Source organism: Mustela nigripes, chromosome 12, assembly GCF_022355385.1.
Source record: "Mustela nigripes isolate SB6536 chromosome 12, MUSNIG.SB6536, whole genome shotgun sequence".
Lineage (NCBI taxonomy): Eukaryota > Metazoa > Chordata > Mammalia > Carnivora > Mustelidae > Mustela > Mustela nigripes.
In genome coordinates this window covers 82,817,095-82,842,583 of record NC_081568.1, presented here as the reverse complement: position 1 = coordinate 82,842,583, position 25,489 = coordinate 82,817,095, and the positions used below count along the sequence as shown (strand labels likewise).

General features: G+C 47.2%; 1 protein-coding gene across 7 annotated transcripts in view; it reads left to right on the top strand.

Annotated features, from left to right (window-relative positions):
* Window positions 1-25,489, top strand: part of PPP2R2B (protein phosphatase 2 regulatory subunit Bbeta) — a 451,980-nt gene that overhangs the window by 414,669 nt on the left and 11,822 nt on the right. For all 7 annotated transcript variants that reach the window (XM_059417855.1, XM_059417852.1, XM_059417851.1 and 4 more), the window contains one exon: window positions 19,316-19,485. In XM_059417855.1, the coding sequence (XP_059273838.1) occupies window positions 19,316-19,485 (170 nt within the window). The remainder of the gene's footprint in view (window positions 1-19,315; window positions 19,486-25,489) is intronic.

Genomic DNA, 25,489 nt, shown 5'->3' with positions numbered 1-25,489 from the left:
GCCCCACTGAATGGTTGAAGCTCTTTATTTGCTCTGTGGCACTTAGCCTAGTGAAGGTGTTAAGCAAATGCACGTTGAACAGCTCTAGTCAGGCAGTATGATCAATTTGCACGTGGGGTTTTTTTTTATATAAATGAAAAGGCTCACATTTTATATAAATGAGAAGGTGGCTGACCTCATCTGTGTTCACCCATTTCTAGCTTTGGGAATGCACTGGCATTCGTAGGCAGGCAAAATAAAGGGCAGAGGAGTCTCTGAAATGAGGGTGATCAACCAGCTTGTCATTCATTTGACAAATATTGATTGCGGCTACTGTGTGCCAGGCTCTGTGTCTAGGCACCAAGAGAATACCTCCTGCCCCCATGGAACCCTGTCCCTGTGGATGGGTAGATGGAGAACATACACACAGGCCAATAAGCTAAGGTGAGATCTTGTAAGAAGTGTTCCTGGAGAAGCAGTGGCAGCAAATGCAGAGGCTGTGATTCTGGACTGTGCTTGCCAGGGCGAGAGGCAAAGGAAGGCCGGTTTGTCTGTCTGTAGTGTGGTGAGGGGAGCAGCAAGAAGGGAACTGGGGGGAGCAGGCTGGTAGCTCAGGTCACAGAGGACTCTGCTGGCAACTGATGAGTGGTCACTAGGGGATCACTAGGATTCAGGGGTCACCCCACATAACCTGCAGGCCTCATCCCCAGGGTATGCCATGCTAAGGGCTTAAGAGTCGGGCAACTTGGTTGCCCTGTTGGCAAGGTAAGGCATTTGGCTTTTATTTTAAGTGGAAAGAGGAAACCTAGGAAGGCTTGTGCAAAGGATTGCCATGCATACTTAGGGCGCCTGGGTGGCTCAGTTGGTTAGGCATCTGCCTTCAGCTTAGGTCATGATCTCAGAGTCCTGGGACCGAGCCCTACATCAGGCTTCCTGCTCAGTAAGGAATCTGCTTATCCCTCTGCCTCTCCCTCATGCTCACTCACTCTCTCTTTCTCTCTCTGTGTGTCAAATAAGTAGATAAAATCTTAAAAAAAAAAAAAAGTACCATGTGTAGACTTGTAAATATATCACTCAGGATATGGAAAGAATGAAGTGTGAGAAAGAAAAGTGGATGCTAGAAGAAGAGTTAGAAAGTCATCAAATGGTCCAGGCAAGAGAGAACAGTGGCTTAGATCTAAACTGGCCTCATGTGGGCTGTGCTTTGAGTGGAAAGTGAACTTGACTTGTTTGAAATCTAGACATGGAAGGCGAGGTAAAGGGAAGAATCCAGGGTGATGCCCAGCATTTTGGCCTAAGCAGATGCCCAGACGGAGGGCAGTGAATTAGCGGGCATAGACTAGTGGAAAGACCGTTTGGGAAGGAAGCTCACAAATTCTGTGGACATAAGATTCATATTTAAAAAGGCATAAACAATTATATCAATACCTTCTATGGTTTAGCATTTTACCACTTACAGAGCCCCTTCATTTGTTTTCTTACTGATCTTCACAAAACCCTGTGAGTTCAGAGTAGTTCCTCCTTTTTGCAGCTTGAGGAAATGAACACCCAGAAACATTAAATCTAACACACCTACGAAAGATGGTGGGTTTATCGTGCGTTTATTTCTTCCTCTGATGAATACGGCCACCTTCTGTACTTGCCCAGCACTGGAGGATAGAGAAGGGAATGGGGAATCTCTCACGTGTGTAATTGACCCATGTTTAAGTATATCAGCTAATTCGAGCCCCCTGTGCTGTTCACATAATTCCATTCTGACAGCTCAGTAGGTGGCATCCGTAACTGAGTTGTGAGATCTGCTGTCCACTCACGCAGCTCCCAGCCCCATCAGCACAGGTCCCTTTATCTGCTGAATTACGCCGAGCACCTGCCGGCCTCCCGTTGTCCTCAAGCACAGCCCAGAGGCAGCACAGGGCAGAGGAAAGCTCACCCCCACCAAGCTTCTTATCATGATACTTGCTTCTATCTTCTCTCACGTCTTTAACCTGAACATTTGAATAGGATTTATCTTATGGGTGGTCATCTTCAATCCTGGGGTCGACTCGTTCATCCTGAAATTTTTGGTATCATTTCAAAATCCCCAAAATGTCATGAAATTGTCATTGAAGAGTTGACATAAGGGAAGACAGGGTCACCCAGCTTGGGAGAAAAAGATGGTGAGATCAAACAAAGCAAGGAACCAACCAGTGAATAAATAGGAGTCGGGTGTTGTGTTCAACACAGAGGGATAAGCAGCCGTGGAAGAAGTGGCCCCTGGTTTAGTGGACTTACCTCTATCGCACAGGAAGATATGAAACTATGGATGTTTCTTTTTTTTTTTTTTTAAGATTTTATTTACTTATTTGACAGAGATCACAAGTAGGCAGAGAGGCAGGCAGGGCGGGGGTGGGGGAAGCAGGCTCCCTGCTGAGCAGAGAGCCCGATGTGGGGCTCAATCCCAGGACCCTGGGATCATGACCAGAGCCGAAGGCAGAGGCTTTAACCCACTGAGCTACCCAGGCGCCCCAGCTATGGATGTTTCTAACATAAACTTCGTTTTAATTTGAATGTGAACTTCAGATTCCCAGTGTCTGAGAGTGAAACCACTGACTACGTAGTACTTATGCTGACTATCATGTTACACGGTTAAAACGAACTGCGATGCCAGATAGCCTCCCTGTATCCTGGGAATTCCTCAAAGTTCCAAATCACGGCATTTTTTCAGTCCCTGTTTGCTGGGATTCTTCTGTGTTTGTGCCAATCTAGAGCCACAGAAATACAGGTGTGTGTTAACACAGCACACGGCTGCTCACACCCAGGGAGGTCAGGAAGGAGCAGAAGCATTCCAGCACCCCTGAACAGCACCCAATATATCCCGCATGCTAAATCACGAATGAATGATTGGAGACTTGTTCATAAAAGAACGAACATCAGATCAAATGTAGCATGCATCTGACAATACACTAGGGCTGTGGTTCTGAAGCCAAGGATGAAAATGAAGATGTAGGGTGTTCTCTTGTCCCGCTGCCTAGGAAAAGCAAATGAGCCGACCCTCGGAATTTTCTCAGTTGTAAGCTTTCCTCCTAGAAGTCTTCCTGAAATATTTGTGGTCTGTGTACATGTCTAAAATACAAAATCATATATTACTTAATACTGAGGTCTAGATAACCTCCTTTAAGAGTCATATTGTAATGTTTTATGATGTTCTGACTTTTGTGTCCTGATGAGAACGTGAGAGCTCCGCTCTTGAAGTTCAGGATGGGAAGGCACTGGTTCTGAATCCGGTGTCCAGAAGGAGATCAGTGGGTGGGGAGGGCAGTGGGAGGGAGAAGAAGGGACAGGGAGTGCGAGAAGAAGCATTGGAACAGAGCGGCCACCTGATAGCTTTCTGATTTGGAGTTCCTAGCTCTGTTGAGGTTTATGAAGGTAAATCCTAAAGGCCAGTTAGAGGTATCAGTCAGACTTGTGGTTTGGAAACCAGGTTTAAATGAGGCTAGAAAGAGGATACACACTCCGTGGTCAATAGCACTGGTTCCAGGGTCAGACAAACCTGGTGTGGGCCTAACTTCTTGCACGTAAGCTCTGTAAGCCTCAGTGTCTCCCTCTACGCCACGGGGACAAGACTGGAGTCTGCATTATTAGATTGTTAGGAGGATTCAGTGAGATAAAGCCTGGCCCACGGAAAGCACTCAGTATTTATTAATATTTTATTCTTTCCCCGACCATACATGAACTCAGAGTTAGAGATGAGAAAATGAGGGCTCAAGAAAGCAAGTAACTTCGGCAAAGTCAAAGATCTAGTCATAGGCGGAAACCAGATTCAGACCCAGGCCTAAAGCCCGTGGCTGACGCTGTTGAGAAAGAATACCCAGAGATACTGCCCATCATGGCCTCACCAGGCTGGGTAAGCCCGGTCCTGGGAGAGCAGAGGAGGGCTCAGGCCTTCCTCTGGTGGAGTCTGGCTTTCCAGACATCAACTCACCACGGCTCTGGTGTTTCCTGAGCCCCCGCTGAGCAGGCACCGGGAGCAAGCCACAGAGAAGTGTGTGAGCGTCATCTTCAGCCAGGTTCCCTATGAGAACGGGATGCAGACTGTCCCTCCTGTCCTCCCCTTGAACAAGTCATTAAGCCAGAGTGCTTGCTGAGGGACACAGCCTTTATTTTCTGCAGGGATGGCCGAATGCGTTCTGTCTCCGTGGTCCTGGAGGCTCTTTGGAGAGTAAGGGGAGCCCATGTGGGGATGGTGTGTGTACAGCCAGTGAGGAACAAGAGAGGGCATAGCCAGCTGGTAATAAGGGGCTCAGTCAGTCTGGTGACTGTCCTCCACTTTGCCCCTCCAGCTCTGTGTTACTGTAAAGAGATAGCTCCGTCCTGGTTAATCCCGTGATTGGTGAGAGCACAGAGCTAATGACGCCCAGATCAACGTTTAATATTTCAGCCACTCATTGCTTGTACTGGAACCCTGCCTTTTGGCGCCTGCCATTTCCGGGGTGAAGGGCTCACCCTTCCTGGTCATGGGACTAGAGGACAAACAATGTAGAATGGGGCACAGTAGTGGCCCTGAGAGCTGCAGCTGGGTTCACATTCCCGCTCTGCCCCCTCCTGGCCCATCCTAGGAGCAGGTGACTCTTGGAGCCTCATTTCTTCATTTGTAAAACAGAAATGTTGAGAGTATCACATGCATAAAGTGCTTAGCACAGTGCCTGACAGGTGCGAGGCTTTTTCTCCATGCATTCCAACATGGTAGCTAATACCATACCACGCATGGGAGCTCCAGGAACATTCAAGACACAAGTCTGACTGTCTGTGGATTAGGAACAATGTTTTCCCGTAGAAAGCAGTGCCAGGAACACAGGCATTGCCGCAGGGCCATGAGAACACAATGAAGCGATAACCAGCTGACACCATGTCCCTCTCCTCCCCACACCTGGCCCATGTCCAGATGGACCCCCCCAACTCAGCCTTGAACCCCTGACTTCATTCTGCAAGGAGATTACCATCAGCAGGGAGCCGCCCCTCTCTCCTTTCCGTGTTTCTGCCTCTCATTGCAGTGATTATGTATCTGGCCTGGGAAATGGTGACATCTTGGGAGTGCAGGTCTGGTCTCCGTGATGCCATGACAACCGGCTTCCCAGCGATCACCCCTAATAACGACCACACACTCACAGTCCCTTCCACTTGGGCCGAGGTTCCCCAGGGAACTCAAGCTTCTCTTGGAACAGCTGCCCAAAGCTTCCTGCTGGGAACAAATTTTCAGAGAGACAGAGAAACAGAGACAGAAATCAGGGAGACAAGAAGGCTCTAGCCTCTCGTGCCCGGAGTGAGCCCAGAGACCTGAGGACACTGTTGTCATGTTCCAGCAGCCCAGTGGCTATAGGAACGCACACAGTGGGAGGCACGAGGCCCCACCCTTTGCTACTCACCCACCTGACAGAGAGAGGGTGTACTGGAGAAAAAGACCAAATCAGAGCATTAGTGGAGCCAGGCCTCACTGTTAAAAGATTTCTTCATGAGGCTCCCACTGTCAAGGCATCGTGTCCTGAGAATGGGTGCTGCCTCCCTCCCCACCGCTGTAGGCTGGAGACCATGTGCTCCAAAATCTCCAATCAACATCCTTCCAGAATGACAGTTCTCAGAAAGGCAGCAGCCCTGCTTGGCTAATAAGTGATTATTCCTCCCAAAGGAAGGACAGACAGGCCCCAGTTAATACACTTATCTGGGGATGTTGGCCCAAATTCAGCCTTTAGATTGCCAAGTATGCCCTCCGCAGAACACAGGTTCCCACTTCCCCTCTCTGTAGAGCACAGAGTCCAACTGAGTCTCCTTCATGATCAGTGTCTAACCCCAGGGGATTAGACTGGGGTTAGATTAACACTGGGATGCCGTTCTCACTCAGGGAGCACATGCCCCGTAAACACAGGTCCTCAGTATTATTGCATGTGAACCACACGTCGCAGACAACAGCCCGTGTGGCTGACGCATGAATTGCATTTGCCCACACGCTAGAATGTTTTAATTGGTTGCTAACAATGAAACATCTGGATTTCTCAAAAAGACTTGGATTTTACAAATGAGACAGGCTGGCTCTGCTAGACCCACATTCCTGCATGGCAGCGATCCGCTGGAGCAGTGTGGAAACTGCCCCCCCCCCCCCGTATCAGTTGTAGACACAGTAGTTTGCCGTAGTCCCCGCCACTCTCTGTTGTAAGTCCATGCCTGCCTCATCTGTCTCACCATGCCCCTGGCCCCTGCAGGTGGGAGCTCTCTGACCCCCGTGCGAATGATGAGTGGGCTGGGAAGGTCACGGGGCAGTATCAGAAGGGGCCCTGATCTCCGACCTAATCTGGAGGGCCCTGGATGGTGGGCTGATGAGGCGGCACTGTCGGCTGTTGGCAGTAGGGAGTCAGGGAGAGGAGGCAGGGTAGGCATCTTTGCAGGGAATGGCATTGCTTTGGGAAGAATCCAGCACTCATCGGGATCACAGGTAGCCTCGTGTTCTGCTCCACCCTCCTGGGGTCTGGGTCCCATGGCTTGCTCTCTTTGCAGCTGCTCTGTCTTGGTTCCTCTGGACTGTGTCAGCCTCTGGGTACAGCAGCAGGGCGGGGGAAGGAATGCAGGGAGGAGAGGGTGCCCGGCCGTGCTGGTTCATCAGCTCCCCTAAAAGCAGCAGACCAGTCACAGCTCATGCTGGCTTACTTTCTGGGCCAGCTCAGGAAGCAGCACTGCTAAGAGGGGCCCATGGGGAGACAGAGCTGCCTCGAGGCCGAGGGACATCAGAGCAGATTCTGAGAGTCTGGTTGGGCAAAAGAGCACACACACTCTGTCCCCTTCCTTTGATGGTAATACGGGGAAAGAGGGGTATTAATTTCCTCTTGCTGCTGTAACAAATTACCACAAACAGAGTAACTGTCATGATCTCAAATGATACAAAATTATCTTACAATTCTGAAGGTCAGAAATCTAGGATGTGTGACACTGGGCTAAAATCAAGGTGTCTGCAGGGTTCTGTTCTTTTCTGGAGGCTCTGTGAGAGAAGCCGTTTCGTTGCCACTTTCAGATTCTAGAAGCAGCCCACGTTCCTTGGCTCCCAGCCCCTTTACTCTAGCTTCAAAGCCAGAGGTGGCTGTGGAAACTTTGTTCCACTGGGTCACTCTGCCTCTTCCTTCCCTTATAGGGCCCCTTGCCGTTCCTTAAGGCACATCCGGATAACCTAGCATAATCCCCCCATTTTAAGGTCAGGTAGTTCACAACCTTAATTCCCTTTGGCCCTCTAAGATAATCACAGGTTCCGGGAATGAAGGCGTGGACATCTTTCGCTTGGGGAGACTTTTCTACCAACCACAGAAGAAACAAGCAACTTTTCTTTCTTTAAAAAAGAAAGGGGGGGTGGCCTGGGTGGCTTAGTTGGTTAAGCGTCTGCCTTTGGCTCAGGTTATGATCCCAGGGTCCTGGAATCAAGCCCCACATCTGGTTCCCTGTTGGTGGAAAGCCTGCTTCTCTCTCTCCCACTCTTTCTGCTCATATTCCCTGTCTCGCTCTCTCTCTGCCAACAAAATAAATAAAATCTTAAAATTTAAAAAAAGATTTCAACCATGGGTCCCCTCTTTGTTGAAGACAGAACCAAAGCACACAGGATCCTCACCTCTCTTGCTCACTTCTTGACACCCCATGCCTGTCCACGTACCTTGAGCGCATGTGGGTTGAAGACTCTGTGACGCTGGTGTTTGTTGATGCTGACCGTGGCCAGCCACTTCAGTAGGCATCCTATCTGCTTTTCTACCTCTGCTTCTTAAAATGATATCTGCATTTTAAAGATAAGGAATCTGAATCTCAGAAAGCTATGGAAACTTGAAAAAAATCGTCCGGCCTGTAAGTGGCGGGCCACAGATTCTAGCCCAAGTGTATCTGCCAGTACCCACCTCACATATGCACTGGAGGAAAGCACATTTGCAGTCACTAAGCCACAGTCTCATCCTCCATGCTTTCCATGGGATGTCTCTGCGCCAACAGCAGTCCTCCGATCCCACTGTCCCCCCGAAATGGGCGGATTCCTGCTGACTGCCCTGTCCAGCATAGGCACCCCAATCATCTCCTGACCATCAACATCGAGGGTCAGCAATCTAGGGTCTCCAGGCCAAATCTGACCCACCATCTGTTTTTGCACAACTCTAGTGAAGAATGAGGGTTTGGCATTTTGAAATGGTTGAACGAAGAGGAACCATACTGTCTCATGACCTGTAAAAATTATGTGAAACTGAAATTTGGTGTCCACAAGGAGCACTTGATAGGAATATATGGCCATCTGTTTACAGGTCGTCTGCACTGCTTTCACACTATGATAGCTGCGACAGAGACCGAATGGCCCTTAAAGCCTAAAATTCTTGCTACATGGCTCTTTACATGGAAGGTTTGCTGACCTCTGATCTGTCTAGTGCTTATTGATCCCTCAAGCTTCAGCCTGTAACCAAGCCTTCCCCGATCCCATCAGCTAGATCGGACCCCACTCGCCTGACATGTCTCCTAAGACATATAAGACATATTCCTTATGTCTCCTCCCTCTGAGTTGTAGTCCATTTCTTTTGTCTGAAAAAAAGGTGTGTGTGGGGGGGTTGACTCACTATTTCTTAACTTTGAATAATTGTTTATTAGAAGATCTGTTTGTGAAGTATATCCTATATGCTGACCTATTCTGCAAAGTTATAGAAAAGTCAGGGACCAGCATAATCCTTTCTAGATGTATCGCTTACTCTCCATGATGCTATACGTTGGACTCCCGCGGTGCTCACTGCTGAACACGTATTTGTAGAATTAATGGAGGGTTGTATGAAGAGCAAATCGCTAAGGCTGAATCACTGGGCATCACTCCTTTTCAACACAGAATCCTGAGTCTTAATCTGATCTCAGACTCAGTGTGACCTCAGACCTCTGCCATTCTGTAGCCCGTGCCTGGGGATGGTGTCTTGAGGCCCGTAGTAGTATATTCATTACTAATTCATTCTGAAACTTCTTTCACTGTCCTCAGCTGGAGGAAGGCCAGCATGATCAGTCTGTGGGAGTTCTTACCCTCCCTGGGAAAATCACTGGCCATATCTCTCATTGGGCAGAATAACTGGATGTGGCTTCTGGATAGGACAGGTTACTGGCTGCATCTCGGTCGTCGGGCCTTTTCTCTCCAGGCACAAGACTGTTGCCTGCATCTCTCTGAAGGAAAATCGCCATCCGCCCGCCTCTCTAGTTGTGTCGCCACCACAGGGAGGTAGTCAGTCACATCTCCACAGAGAAGAGCGTGCCAGCTGTCCTTCTCTGCAGAAGATGTGTCAACACAAGTGAGCACTTTAAAACCCCAGGTGTGATTCTGAGTCTGTGCCTCTGTCATCATGAACCCACCTTCACGTCTGCCTGCCTTCTTTCCTTTATGCTCCCCTCCTCTGCCTGCGTTACCCATGCCAGGGCAGCGGTGACAACGCGTGCCAGCCAGCCACCACCACTTGTCCCGGGGAAGGTGCGTTCCGAGGGAGTCCAGGACAAGCTGTTACATGTCTGTGTGCCAGCGTAGTTAGAAGACAGAGAAATCCATTTCACAACTAGTAGCTCTTCCGATCTGACCCCAGTGGGAGAACACCGGAGGCTTTTGGGCTCCTCTCACACCACGCTTGCCTGAAGCAGCACCTTCTTCCCTGTTGTTGTGGGTCCAGGCATGAGGCCACATGCTCAACCCAAAAGATCTATCTCATCTCCCCTCCAAAGTGGGTACTCCTCTTAGCTCCATTTGGCAGCTAAGGAAAACGAAGCTAGGAAGGAAGCAAGCCACTTGTCCAAGGCTTTGTAACTTAGAAGCAGCAGAGCTGGAGTTCAGCCTGGGCCAGCTGAGCCTGGGACCACCTGTCCTCTTAGCCACGGCACCGTGGACAGGAGTTCCAGGACAGCATCCAGCATGAGGTCCCGTGAAAGGAGCCACACACAGGAGCACCCTGTACAGACTCTGGGTTCCCTCCAGCCTCTCTTCTCCTGGCCCCAGAGCCCACACGGGCACCCTGCATGCTTCCCCTCACCTTCTGTCCCTGTTGTAATGCAGAAGGTTTTAGCTTTTGGTTTCTCCTAAATCAACAGTTTTCTTCTTTTTTTAATTATTATTTTTCTATTAACGTATAACATATTACTTGCTTCAGGGGTATGAATCATCAGTCTTACACAATTCACAGCACTCACCATAGCACATACCTTCCCCAACGACCATCGCCCAGCCACCTTCTCCCTCCCCTACCCCTCCAGCAACCCTCAGTTTGTTTCCTGAGATTAAGAGTCTCTTACAGTTTGTCTCCCTGCCAGTTCCATCTTGTTTCATTTTTCCCTCCCTTCTCCCCATGAATCCCTGTCCTCCCTCTCAAGTTCCTCATAGCAGAGAGATCATATAATTGTCTTTCTCTGACTGACTTATTTCGCTCAGCATAATACCCTCTAGTTCGATCCATATTGTTGCAAATGGCAAGATTTCGGGGGATTTTGATGGCTGCATAGTATTCCATTGTGTATATACCACCTCTTCTTTATCCATTCATCTGTTGATGGACATCTAGGTGCTTTTCATAGTTTAGCTATTGTGGACATTGCTGATATAAACATTCAGGTGCACATGCCCCTTCAGATCACTACATTTGTATCTTTAGGGTTAATACCCAGTAGTGCGATTGCTGGGTTGTAGGGTAGCTCTATTTTCAACTTTTTGAAGAACCTCCATACTGTTTCCCAGAGTGTCTGCACCAGCTTGCATTCCCACCAACAATGTAGGAGGGTTCCCCTTTCTCCACATCCTCGCTAACACCTGTCATGTCTTGACTGGTTATTTTTGGCCATTCTGATTGGTGTGAGCTGGTATCTGACTGTGGCTTTGATTTGTATTTCCCTGATGCCAAGTGATATTGACAATTCTTTCATGTGTCTCTTGGCCATTTGGGTGTCTTCTTTGCAGAAATGTATCTCCATGTCTTCTGCCCACTTCTTGATTAGAGTCTTTGTTCTTTGGGTATTGAGTTTGATAAGTTGTTTATAGATTTTGGATACTAACCCTTTATCTGATATGTCATTTGCAAATATCTTTTCCCAATCTTTCGGTTGTCTTTTGGTTTTGTTGACTGTGTGTCCTTTGCTATGCAAAAGCTTTTGATCTTGATGAACTCCAAATAGTTCATTTTGGCCCTTGCTTCCCTTGTCTTTGGCGATGTTTCTACAAAGAAGTGGCTGTGGTTGAAGTCAAAGAGGTTGCTGCTTGTGTTCTCCTCAAGGATTTTGATGGGTTCCTGTCTCACATTGAGGTCTTTCATCCATTTTGAGTCTGTTTTTGTGTGTGGTGTAAGGAAATGGTCCAGTTTCATTCTTCTGCATGTGGTTGTCCAATTTTCCCAACACGATTTGTTGAAGAGACTGTCTCCATTGGACATTCTTTCCTGCTTTGTTGAAGATTTGTTGACCATAGAGTTGAGGGTCATTTCTGGGCTCTCTATTCTGTTCCATTGATATATGTGCCCTTTTGTGCCAGTATCATACTGTCTTGATGATGACAGCTTTGGAACAGAGCTTGAAGTCTGGAATTGTGATGCCACCAACTTTGATTTTGTTTTTTCAACAGTCCTCTGGCTATTCAGAGTCTTTTCTGGTTCCATATAAATTTAAGGATTACTTGTTCCATTTCTTTGAAAAAAAAATTGATGGTATTTTGATAGGGATTGCATTAAACATGTAGATTGCTTTGGGTAGCATAGACATTTTCACAATATTTGTTCTTCCAATCCATGAGCATGGAACATTTTTTCCATTTCTTTGTGTCTTCCTCAATTTCTTTCATTAGTGCTTTATAGTTTTCTGAGTACAGCTTCTTTGCTCTTTGGTTAGGTTTATTCGTAGGCATCTTACAGCTTTGGGTGCAGTTGTGAATGGGATTGACTACTTAATTTCTCTTTCTTCTGTCTTGTTGTTGGTGTATAGAAATGCAACTGATTTCTGTGCATTGATTTTATATCCTGACACTTTACTGAATTTCTGTATGAGTTCTAGCAGTTTTGGAGTGGAGTCTTTTGGGTTTTCCACATAAAGTATTACATCATCTGCAAAGAGTGAGAGTTTGACTTCTTCTTTGCCAATTCAGATGACTTTTATCTCTTTTTGTTGTCTGAATGCTGAGGCTAGGACTTCTAGTACTATGATGAATAGCAGTGGTAATAGTGGACATCCCTGCTGTGTTCCTGACCTTAGCAGAAAAGCTCTCAGTTTTCCCCCCATTGAGAATGATATTCACGGTGGGTTTTTCATAGATGGCTTTGATGATATTGAGGTATGTACCCTCCATCCCCACACTTTGAAGAGTTTTGATCAAGAAAGGATGCTGTACTTTGTCAAATGCTTTTTCAGCATCTATTGAAAGGATCATATGGTACTTGTTCTTTCTTTTACTAATGTATTGTATCACATTGATTGATTTGTGGATGTTGAACCAACCTTGCAGCCCAGGAATAAATTCTACCTGGTCGTGGTGAATAATCCTCTTAATGTACTGTTGGATCCTATTGGCCAGTATTTTTGTGATAATTTTCTGTGTTCATGAAGGATATTGGTCTATAATTCTCTTTTTTGATGGGGTCTTTGGTTTTGGGATCAAGGTAATGTTGGCCTCATAAAATGAGTTTGGAAGTTTTCCTTCCATTTCTATTTTTTGGAACAGTTTCAGGAGAATAGGTATTAAGTTTTCTTTAAATGTTTGGTACAATTCCCCTGGGAAGCCATCTGCCCTGGGCTCTTGTTTGTTGGGAGATTTTTGATGACTGTTTCAATCTCCTTACTGGCTCTGGATCTATTTAGGTTTTCTAGTTCTTCCTGGTTAAGTTTTGGTAGCTTATACATCTCTAGCAATGCATCCATTTCTTCCAGATTGTGAAATTTGCTGGTGTATAGTTGTTCGTAATATGTTCTTGTAATTGTCTGTATTTCTTCAGTGTTGGTTGTGATCTCTCCTCTTTACTTCACGATTTTGTTAATTTGAATCCTTTCTCTTTTCTTTTTGATAAGTCTGACTAGGGGTCATCAATTTTATTAATTCTTTCAAAGAACCAGCTCCTAGTTTCATTGGAAACTACTGTTTTTATATAAATGAATGCTGGCTTCCCCACTCTGATACCTGGGAGCTCTGCCACACTCAGACACCCCTGGTCTGTGTGTGACCCCAAGGGTCCTGAGACCACACTGTCCCCACGAGGGCTCCACCCCTGCTTATCCTTTGGAGCAACATCCCTCAGTGGAACAGACTTCTAACAGTTCCAATTTTGAGCTCCACTGCTTGCCGGGAGGTGGCTCCTCCCCCCATGATCCATCTTCCCATGTATCAGGTCAGATTCACTTCTCCACATGTCCTACCTTCCAGAAAGAGGTAGCTTTTCTGTTCATAGAATTGCTTCTCTTCTTCTTTTCTATCTCCAGTTGAGTTTGTAGGTGTTCAGTGTGGTTTGAGAACTATCTAGCTGAACTCCTGGGACAAGATGAAATTTAGATCTCCTACTCCTCCACCATCTTGCTCCTCCCTCATAAGTTTTCTTCTAAACTCTTCCTCAGTCTCATCACTTCACCTCTGTCCCAGGATTGCAATCCCATCTTCAGTTACCCTGTGGTCTGAGTTCTCTCAGGTGAACAGTGCTCTGCCAGACTCCATGAAGGAGAATATGCTTAGTTACATGCAGACATGTTCCTAGATGCACAGATTATAACACAAAACTCTTTCTGTGCAGGACACCTAATATGCCCTATAAGACTTAAAAGAAGTGTTGGTTGCTTTTGCCTATAGCATCGTAACCCCAGGTATTCTGAGGAACTTTGTACTAGAGAAATGATAGGCTTCAAGTAATGTGTGGAAAAAAAATATATAATACAGTGAAATAGTGGGGAGGGAGATGGTGTGATCCGATAAGATCTGAAGGCAGGACAAAAGCTGTTGGTTCTCAACCAAGGGCAAGTCATACCCTCCCAGGACACAATTGGCAATTTCTGAAGCCATTTTGGACTGTCCCAAATGTCCCATTTTGGACTGGGGCTTAGGGATTTAGTGGGCAGAAGCCAGGGATGTTGCTAAAGATCCTATAGTGCCCCAATAACAAAGAATGATCCATCCCAAAATTTGGTAGTGCCTAAGTTGAAAAACCTGGATTCCTAAAGAATAAATTTTTTTCTGTTTGCAGGACTTCTCAGCATCTCTAATAGGCTGATTACATTTTCAACCCCCAAAACTGAATAGGAGTTCCCCAAGCTCTTTTGACCTCACATTCCAGTATCCCTGATGTATTCTTGAGTGCCCTGCTGAAGTCACCTTGGGAAGACTAGCCTAGAGTACAGGGGCATTGGTTGAAGAAAATTAAAAGACAAGACCTCTGAGATTCACCAATATTGTGATCTGAGAGGCGGGAGTCACTTGGTAGACAATCCTACCTCCTTCTTATGACAGACAAGAAAATGGGTCCAGAGAGCCAGTGGTGGTCCAGCCTTTGAAATGAGAGGCAGATCAGAGGTTAAAAACATAAACTGGCAAGAAACCAAGTTAAAATCCTTGCTCTGCCTCCTATGAGCAATAGAACCCATGCCTGAGTTGACTGACTAGACTGATTTGTCCAAACCGGAAATAATACCTATGAATATTGAGTGAGATAATGAATACAAAGCACACAGTGTAATGGTTCAACAGGTAGTAGGTATTATTAGGAGCTACTAATTTGTGTCCAGCCTGGATTCCAACATAGCATCCATGACTCCCAGGCTGATCATCTTTCCAGTTTCCCATATGGGCTCATGGGAAGGTAAGGAGTAGATAAACAGAAGTGGGCACTCATAGGTACATCTAGAAAAGTAGGGAGCCCAATTTGATTCAGTTGTTTGAACAGGGAAATGATATTGACGGAGCAAGGGAAGGGCTGATTGTGGAGACAGTGTGACAAGGAGGCAGACAGAGGGTCCTTTGCCTCTGTCTACTTCTCACTAACCATATGATCCTGAGCAAGCTACCTGGCCTCGCTTGGCCTGTCTCATCTCTAAGTAAGGGCAGTGAAAGTACCTTCCTTATAAGTGTGAGTGTAAGTGGGATCATGTGTACAAAGCCTGAGGACCAAGAAAGCATAGATACCATTACTGCTGTTAATGTTGTCATTGGGGTCTCTGAGACACAAGCTCCCTGTTGGCAAATCTGACACATCCCCACTGCTTCAGTTTGGGCTCTTAGGATTCTCATCCAGAGTCCTTCCTCACAAAGGAAATAAAACTTGTCTTTGCTTTGTCAAAGGTCTCTTCTTTTCTCCTCCTGATGGCTTTATGTTCTAGAAGCTAGTTGAAAACCATGTAGGTCAGCAGGATTGTCAATGCTAAGCCAAGGGTCTCCAAGAGAAATGCCCAGGCACTCAATACTTTTGTACCATGTATTTAGTAAATGACATGGAACACACAGTGGTGTTCCATCTGTATTCCCTTAGCTGGGTCCCCAGCACCTTTCTTTCCCTCCAATAATGCCGTAAAAATCTCACTTACTCATGTCTGTAACTAAATGTGATCAGTTAACATTTGTCCTTTCCTCTAGCCTGTGAGCTCCATGAGAGTAGGACTTGATCTTTCTCCGGGTGTCCTTGGTATACAGGGCCTGGCATGTGTCCACCCCCCCCCCAAAAAAAAAATACTTTGTATGTTCTAGATGATGTACTAAGTGCTCTGTGCATATGTGTGCATGCATGTAAAAGATACTCAAATAGCTGATAAATGATTATTCAGGCTGAATTACTGAAAACCTTGAATTACAGATAACTTCCTATGGAAGGTATTTATTTATTCATACTTTTCAAGGAATTGGAACAAAGTCAAAGTGAATAGAGCATTGCTTTTTCCTTTCAGGACCTAGTGAGTTAATAAGTATTATCTTCCTGTAGAAATTAAAAATAACTTGTTAGTATTCATTCAGCTAACATATTTAGTGAACATGTCTTGTGTTTCAGAGACTATAGCAGGGCAAAATTAAAACCCCTCCCCTCATAGAGCTTGTATCTTAGGGGACACAAAATAAAAAACCAGTGCATATAAACTGGTGGAGAGGGGCATCGAGAAGAAAGGTTGTCTTGCTGACAGGCCACAGGGATTAGAATCCAGGGGTGAGAGATGGCCTAGGGGTCCGGGCTTATTGTGGTATGAGGGTCTTGAGTCATACAAAGTCCTGAGGTCCCCAACCTATGCTTGCTGATGATGATGTAAATTGAGCTCATGAGACCTTACTGTAGAAACTGTATTTCTACAGTGTTTGAAATGAGTTGATTCTGTTGAGGACTTTGGCTATATGAAAAGGATAGGATAGGAGCAGTCACCATTCACCCCTTTACCCACTGTCATCTAATTAATACACAATTTTAAAATATCCAGTGATAACCAGGGGGCAAGAGCCTTCTGGCTTTGTGATTCCATGATTCTATGTAGACTCTACCCTGGTTACCTGTTCAGAGCTAGACCAGTAAGTTCTTGAGCAAGAGGCAGGGCAGAATCACATCATGGTTAAGAACAAGGGCTTTGAAGTCCGGTGGATTTTACTTGCAAAATGCAGCTCTACCCCAGTTGAGCTGTGCTGTCCTCAGACGGGTTACAAACCTCTCTGTGCTTTCGTATTTCATATCTGTGAGCATCATTGCTATGGGAGAAGATTAGTGTAAGGACTAAATGGAATTAAACATGTAAAGCGCAGAGCCTGGAACATAGGAAGCTTCCTGTCAACAGTCATCATCAACACTGTGAATTGTTGCTGCTGAATGAATGAATGAAAAGAAGTCATGGAGTGGATATTAAAACTTGGATATACATAGACAGGGAATAAGCCGCAAAGTACTGTGATGGCCCGTCCATTGTCCGGAACCTACCCTCTTGGGTCATACACAGTAATTAGTGGTGGGATGATGAGAGAATTGTCTTCTTTCGTTACCCCTCCATCTTCTGGGGCTGTCATTTTCGGGCTTTACGAGGTTGCTACCCTAGCATCCCAATGAGCCATGTATATGGAGAACAGATTGCTAGGTATAACCTTGTAAACATTCTTTATGTCACTGAAATAGCCCACAAGTTCTATAGTCCTCAGTCCCCAAGTCTCAGTCTGGAATAAATATGATTGGCTGATACAGAACCAGTACATGCTAATGAGGATAAAAATAGCTCCTGACATTTATTGAGAACCTACAGTGTGCCAATCATATGTTCCAAGAAATAGGCATCCCCCTTCTGCAGCTGGGAAAACTGAAATCTTGGAGTAGGAAATAAAATGTGAACAGCTGGTAAGAGACAGAGGCAGAAATTGATGGACTGCAGGGGCCAGCATGCTGATCTGTCCCATTTATGGCAGGTGCATCAGGTGGAGAGGACCATGCCTCAAGGCCCCCACTTGTCTGTTGAGATGTTTGCATGGGGCTTGCCTGAAGTCCCCAACCCTCATGAGGTTCTGTGCAGGAGAAACTAATGTGAAGATCTAGTTCTCAATTATGTTCTCCAAGTCCAAGGGCCTTCCTGAGTGCTTAAAGTCTAAGAGGTTTTTCTGTGTCAGTGGATTTAATTCTCAAGTTCAGTTCTGACTGATGAGGGGTTTTTGTGGTTCTCTTAAATGGTGAGGTGACAAATATTTTGGTTTGGCTGAGAGTTTCATTCGGCAAGGTTTGAAAGGCAACTTATTATAGCCTTAGGCTTTCTGCACAGAATGTGATACTGACGCTATGTGTGTTGAGCAAGAAAGAGAAAGCTCTGGAGGATGTGTTACCTTGCAGAATGGTGTTCCATGTAGCCAAAAATTGTGATACAAACACTTGTTAAGTGGAACCATACTCACTTACTATTGTTACAGGTTAAAAGTAAGTATGGACAAACACACCTAACTCCCCATCCGATATGCTGAGCCCCCAGACACCAAAGAATTCATTCACTGATCTAGCTTTGGTTCTAATCGAGCAACACATGTTTATGGAACATTTGTATGGAAGACTTTCAGTCCATAGAAAAACCAGAAAGAAGCTGACAAAGCAGTTGAGATAAAAGCAAAGGCAAGGATTGTTAAATAATGGGAGACTACCTGAGCTCCTATTAAAAAAGCAGGCCAGACCGATTTGGGATCTGGGGGGAACTCTTCCACAAAAAGATCATTTAAGGCTAAGATAGTAGTGAGAGATGAGATCTGTGAGTCCCTCAGAGTTTGAGTCAAGGAAGGCAGAACAATCGGGCATAGAAATCGAAAGGTCAAGATATACCTAAGCTTTGGGGCACCTGGGTGGCTCAGTGGGTTAAGCCTCTGCCTTCGGCTCAGGTCATGATCTCAGGGTCCTGGGATCGAGCCCCACATCGGGCTCTCTGCTCAGCAGTGAGCCTGCTTCCCCTTCTCTCTGCCTGCCTCTCTGCCTGCTTATGATCTCTCTCTCTCTGTCAAATTAAAAAAAAAAAAAAAAAAACCTGTGACCTAGAGATATGAAAATAAATATCCACATACAAGCCTGTCCGTGAATATTCATAGTAGCCACAAAGTAGAAACCCAGGTGTTTATCAAGTGTTAAATCGATAAACTACATGTGGTGTATCCATACAGTGGATATGTACCCATATTCTGCCATAAACAGGAGTGAAGGGCTGATACCTATGACAGCATCGGTCAACCATGGCAACGAGGTACCGAGGAAAAGCAGCCAGTCACAGGGAAACTCCATCTCCTGTAATTCCATTTATGGGAAAATTAGGCAATTCCATAGAACAAGAAAACAGATTCGTCATTTCCTAGCACTGCAGGAGTAAGGAATGACGACTAACTGCAAATGGGTATGGAATTCTGGGGGCGGGGGGGGGGGGATCAGTTAATGCAATTGTTTGAAATGTAGTCTTTGGTGAAGCTTATACAATTATGTGATTATACTGAAAAAAACCAATGAACTCTAAACTACAAATGAGCAGATTTTTATGGTACATATCTCAAAAATCTTATGTATCTTAAACGCATTTTTTAAGCATCTCAGATGACTCCAATGTTGACAGGAGCGGTGACATGCAGCGACCAGGGGAATTGTGAAAGAGTTAGGTATGTCAGCTTGGAGCTTGGCAAGGCTCTGTGCCCAACCTCTGGATGGTACATGTCTTGGGCGAGTCCTTCCATGTAGAAAGAAAATGCAGAAACCAGTGACTGCTCTTTCTGCTTCCAGGTTCTGTACCAGTAACTTGCTTACATCCTGCAGATTCTACTCCAATGAGACTGCTGGCTTTCTGGCTGGCCCAGACGTGATAGAGTTAGTTGATAAGGATGTACTTATTTTCTCTTGTTTTTGCTTCTGTTCTGCAGTTTTTGAAGAGCCTGAAGATCCAAGCAACAGGTCGTTTTTCTCTGAAATTATCTCTTCAATTTCGGATGTGAAGTTCAGCCACAGTGGGAGGTATATCATGACCAGAGACTATCTGACCGTTAAAGTCTGGGATCTCAACATGGAAAACCGCCCCATTGAGACTTACCAGGTACGGACCACTACCTACCCACAGGTACACAAAGCACTTCCTTTGCAGGCCTCCATATCAGCTTCTGGCTGAAAGGCTTACAATGCGCAAGAGTAAGAGACCATACATCATCATGTCATGTATATTGAATAAAACGGTGCAGTCTGTAAGTGCCGTAGGGTATTAGACAAGGGTACATAAGGAGGGAACTTGAATTCAATTTAATCCGTACCTACTGAGTGTTTAATGTGGGCTGCATAGTGTACATAGAAGCTACACAAGACAGTGATGGTGCTGCTCTCCTAGAGCCGACCGTCTGGTGGAGAAGCCCAGGGATGAATAGGGTCTGAGTAGGTGGTGATGCTAGAGATGGTGCTGGTGTTTCGGAATTCAGACCGGATCCCGCCCTAAACAGCCAAGCGGCACTCGGAGACCTTGGAGGAGGTTTATTTCACACCAGAAGAGAGTAATCGCTCAAGGTCTGGGCCCCGAGCACAAACAAAGGGGGTCATTTATACATTTGTACTTCCGTATCTGAGCCACTCTTGGGGCGGCAGTCGGTGGGGCTAGGGGGGAACCTGGAATGGCCCCGGGGTTGGGACTGGGATTCCCCTGGATTGGTCAGCTGCCTCAGAACACGGATTTTCCTTTTCATTCCCCCCTTTGATGCCCCTTTAAACACCTGGTTTAGAGGGCATCGTCTATATTATCTACAGGGCAGTAGTGAGTAAGGAGCATCTGGAATCTGAGCCCGGCAATTGGTGCAGTGGTAAACCTGGTGATGGCATTAAAAATACAAGGACTAAATGCTACGGTGAGGAGCATAAAGAGGAGGCCAATGAGGAGGGGAGAACCAAGGGAACCGTTTGCCGGTTACGGTAACGCGAGAGTTTGCCCCCTGCCCCTCGCTGGGTCGGGCAAGCTGAAGGCAGTGAGGGGAGCCAAAGACCAGGACTGACTGGGGTCAAGAAAACTATAGTGCAGTGTGCTTCAGAGGTGACAGTAGAGGGTGTATGAAAGTGGGGTCCACAACCTTAGAGGGCGCCATCGTGGCTAGCCCGACAGCAGATAAAACCTGTGGACAAGTAAGGGCGGTAAAATACTTGAGTCATTCCGTAAGCCACAACAATGGCAAGTCTCTGGGGAAAGTCCAGTCAGAAGGGTAGGCTCCGACCCCTAGGATGAGGGTATCGTGCTGGTGAGAATGAGGGGTCATGGCGAGCAGGTGTCCGTCCATCGGTAGGGTCTTGTCGGAGTCGAAGCCAGAGTGCATCTGCAGGGTTTGGCAGATGCATTTCCCACTGGTATGGCTCTTCATCCGAGAGATGGGCTTTTGTCACTCTGGAGTGGTGGACCCACGGTGTGACACCAGAGACTCTAAGGGCAGTAGGGAAAGTTAGAACAACAGAGTGAGGCCCTATCCACTGTGGCTTGAGGGGGTCCCTTTTTCAATCTTTGATCCAGACTGAGTCTCCTGCCTGGAAGGAGCGCACCTGGGACCTACCTGGGGCCCTCTCAATGGTATACCTTTGTCATTTACTTAGGGTGGCCCCCAGGGCCTGAAATTGTATTTTTATTTTTTTATCCCCAATCTGATGTAAGTTTCCTGGAAGGCTCCCCAGGCACAGGGGAGGCCGTCCATACAGTAATTTGAAAGGGGAATGACCTAGTGTCCCAGGCATGCAGCGGGCACAGAGGGCCAGGGGCAGCAGATTCGGCTCCAGGAGGCTAGTCTCCTGACAAAACTTTGCTGAAGTTCCCTTGAAGGTGGGATTCATTCACTTTACTACCCCTGAGCTTTGGGGCCAGTAGGCAGTGTAGAGCCTCCAGGAGATGTTGAGACATGGTCAAGACCTGCACAGTACGGGCTCACTGTTACTATGGATTGTTAACGGCAGGCCGAACTGGGGCATGATCTCCCACAAGAGAACTTTGGTTACTTCCCGGCTTTGCTCAGTCCTGGTTGGGAAGACCTTGACCCATTTAGAGAATATCACTAGGAGACATCTGAAACCCCCCTGCTCGGCTGCATGGTTATGAAGTCTATTTCTAGATCTTTGAGAGGGGTTACTCCCCTCCTCTGGCTACCTGGCCGGGGCCGCGGTGCAGGCCGAGCACTATATATAGCTCTATATAGGTTGTGCATTGCTCACTGGTTGCTCGGCCCAGGGTTGGCAGCTAGCTGATGCAGCCGTGCTTCTGGAGGAGGGCCTCTAATGCAGTTTTTCCCCAGGTGGGTGAGTGGGTGGTCTTTTTTGACTAGATGCCCTCCTATTGCTGTTCGTATGAGGACGTGTCCTTCTGGCATTACCCACCATCCCTTTTTAGTCAGGGTGGCTCCCTTAGCCATGGCCCTTTTTTTTCTTTTTAGTGTAACTGTGCAGAAAGACTTCTTCTGGGGGTGTCAGGACCATGGTGAGGGAAGGGGCTCTGTCCATGTCCTCACTGGCTGCAGTCTTGGCAGTCTCATCTGCCAGATGATTTGCCCATGCTATGGGGTCGTTTCCTTTCTGGTGTCCCTTACAGTGCAGGATTGCTACTTCCTTTGGAAGACCACTGGGTGCAGGGAGATGGCTACCTTGTTGATGGCCTGCAGGTCTTGGACTGGTCGATATCCCCCTCCTGGCTTCTTAACTGGCGGGAGTGGGGTGTTCCAGGCCAACTGGCACTCAATTAGAATACCTGCTTCTTTAAGTCTGCCCAAATGTTCTAGAATGCCAATCTTCACTTTTTGTTGGAGAGGGCTTTGCCTTTGCCTCTGGAGTTGGGCTCCTGGGATCAGTTCATCAGGGATAGGGGCCCAGTTCTGAGCTAGTCCAGGTGGGCTGTCTTTAGCCCATACTGAAGGTGAGCCTCAACTCCGGCGGGCCATTTGGCTAGGCCTGGGCACTGAATAGCCTCTATTTTTTTCCTTGGTGTGGTAATTGCTGGCACCAGAGTCCCTATCTCCTTTTGCCCTCTGTTTAATTGGAGGCTGTTGTGCCCAATGGCCTCCAAGTTTATCTGAGCCCCAAGCTTAGAGAGTATATCTCGGCCCAGAAGGGGGATGGGGCAATCAGGTAACTAATGGAATTCATGTCAGACCTTATAGCCCCCAAGTTTACACTGACAAACCTGGCAAGAGGGCTGTTTTATTGTCCGTGTCCTGGTAGCCCCAAGGATGGTTGTGGTCTCTTGCTGAAAGGCAGGAGGTGACAACAGAGTGCTCAGTCCCAGTATAACCATAAAAGTCACTGGTTGGCCTCTTATTTGACCATGGGCTCAAGGGGGCTAAGAAGAAGACAGCCTGGTCCCCCTTAGTCTATTTCAGCAAGGCCTATAAGGTCCTCTTTTGGGGGTTTTTCCTTGTAGCAGCTAAGCTTTGGGGCCCTTCCCTGGTTGGGACATTTAGGTTTTTTTAATGACCCTTTCCTCCACAGTAGGCACATTGATCACCGGGCAGGAGGGTCTGGGTTCCCCCCTTTTGGTGGTTGGGGCCTCTCTGCCTCATAGACCTGCCAGCAGGGCCACTCTGAGAACCCTTTCCCAGAATGAACAAGTGGGCTTCATAATACAGCATGGAACGGCTGGGCTGGACTATCCCGTCTTTATCGTGCCTCTCAGGTTCTCCCTTCCCTCGTACCAGCATTTGGAGGATGTTTGGCCCGGTCTGAGGTGCAGCCTGGCTACTGGTCCTGGAGCAAGTGGATCCTCTGGGCCTGGGGCACTAAGGAGACTGATGGTGGAATGTTTGGAACTGGAGGGGGCCATGTGTAGATGGCCTTGGCGGGTGCCTATGGAGGAGCATGATCGGCTTATCCTTGGGATCTCCAGTGAGATCTGTGGAGGCTGGGGCTTCTGTTGGTCTTTGTGGGCCACCTGGATGAGGCAGTTAAGACCCTGGCATGTCCCTGCCTGTTGCAAGCGAATCGCACCCAGTAGGGAGGGTCTGGGCAATTCCTAGTCAGTACGGAAACCGGTCGGAGCGTCCTGGCGCCTCTGTTACAACTGATGAACTGTTGGGACATCCAGTGTCCCTGCTGAAGGCCATGTGACATTAAAGGTGCGCCATTCTAACTCGCATAGAGTTCTCCATTTGCCTGGATGCATCTTAACTCCATCACCTTCTGAAAAGCCCTTTTTAAGATTTTTGATCATGGTCTCAAGAACTGTAGTTTTACTCTGCCTTAATCCCACAGTGATGTGCCCGGGCGTGGTGGCACAGAGACAGACAGAGGGTGGGGGTCCCTCCAGAGGAGAGACCAGTCAGATGCCAGCCTGTCCGCCCTCCCGGAGGAGACTAGGATGCCTCTTAGCCATAGTGAGTCCGTGTAAACCCCAGACTGGCGCCCCAAAGGGCTCGCTAGAGACCCAATGAGGTCACCATGGAAACAGGTTGGGGCCCACTTAGACTCGGTAATCCCAAGACTGTGGAGCCACAGAATCCATCTGCCTGACAAGCCAGGTCAAACTGCACATTCACTCACACATTCATGCCGAAGTTATTACAGTTCCTCCTGCTGCGGGAGGCCCTGCCAGTGGAATTCCTTTTGGAAATTACTTACTAATCCCCCTTTCAGGGTCTTCTCACCTGAGAGACTTCCTTCCCTAGGAAGTCCTACCTGTGAGACCTCTAGATCTCTGGGAGGTGATCAAGGTCCTGCTTCCACCTTGATGGGTGGGTCTGACTGGTCCTGGGGTCCTAGGCCTTACAGGAATCCAACATCAGAACTAGGTCCTCACCTACGCAGTCTCTTCTGAGTCCAGCGGGAACAGCGGAGTGGGGCCAGTCCGAGGCAACCAGGTAGGAGACTGCCAAAGATTAGGCATTTGCCTTCTCCATTACGACCCCTCATTCCGTCACTGCCCTGTCTTAGCCCCCAAACGGGTGGCAAGAACGAGCCAGCGCAGTTGGGTTTCCTGGTCAGGGAACCAAATTTACGGAATGCAGACTGCTTCCTGGCCCCCCAAAAAAAAAAAAACAAAAACAAAAACAGTAGCACTCAATGACCTTGGAGGATCGGAGGCTTATTTCACACCAGTAGGCCCAGAAGAGAGTAATCGCTCAAGGTCTGAGTCCCAAGCACAAACAAAGGGGGTCATTTATACACGTGTACTTCTGTATCTGTGCCACTCTTGCGGCTGTAGCTGGTGGGACAAGGAGGTATCCTGGAATGGCCCTGGGGTTGGGACTGGGATTCCCCTGCTGGATCAGTCCACAGATTTTCCAGGGCACCTGGGTGGCTCAGTGGGTTAAGCCGCTGCCTTCGGCTCAGGTCATGATCTCAGGGTCCTGGGATTGAGTCCCGCATCGGGCTCTCTGCTCAGCAGGGGGCCTGCTTCCCTTCCTCTCTCTCTGCCTGCCTCTCTGCCTACTTGTGATCTCTCTCTGTCAAATAAATAAATAAAATAAAATAAAATAAAAGAACACAGATTTTCCTTATCACTGGGTGCTTGAGGGCACAGGCAAGGAGGGTCAGCCTGGTGAGAAGAGACCCAAAGGCTGCACCCTGACTGCCAGGAACTAGCCAGAACAATAGTATGTTCACAGATGCTATGTTCAGAAAGGAGCCCTTTGTATATTAAATATAGAACATGGGCAGAAAGAAGAGTCTGGAAATGTAGGCCCTGGTAAAGAAGATTCAGTTATTTTGTCTTCAGCCTGAGTGCAAGGGAAAACCATTAGAAGGTTTTTACATTGGAAATGACAGGAGGAGATGATGGCAATTGGCACAGAAATGGTGGCATGCTGATAGAGAGGTAGGAGGAAAGTCTGTGAGTTTCACTTGCTAATTCAGTGTGGAGGGAAGAAGAGGCAAGAAGACGATACAGGTTGTTGGCTTAAGCATTGGCAAAACGGCTGGTAGATTTATGGACAAAGAGAACAAAGGAGAAGGCAGTGTTTAGAATAGAAAGGCTTTTTTTTTTTAGAAGATGAAGACCAGACTTTGAGGCAGAAAGGATTTGAAGAAACTCATTTCAGTAAGAGCACAATAGAAGCAAAGATCAAGAGGCAGGGGTAAACTAGTCTTTTTTTTTTTTTTTT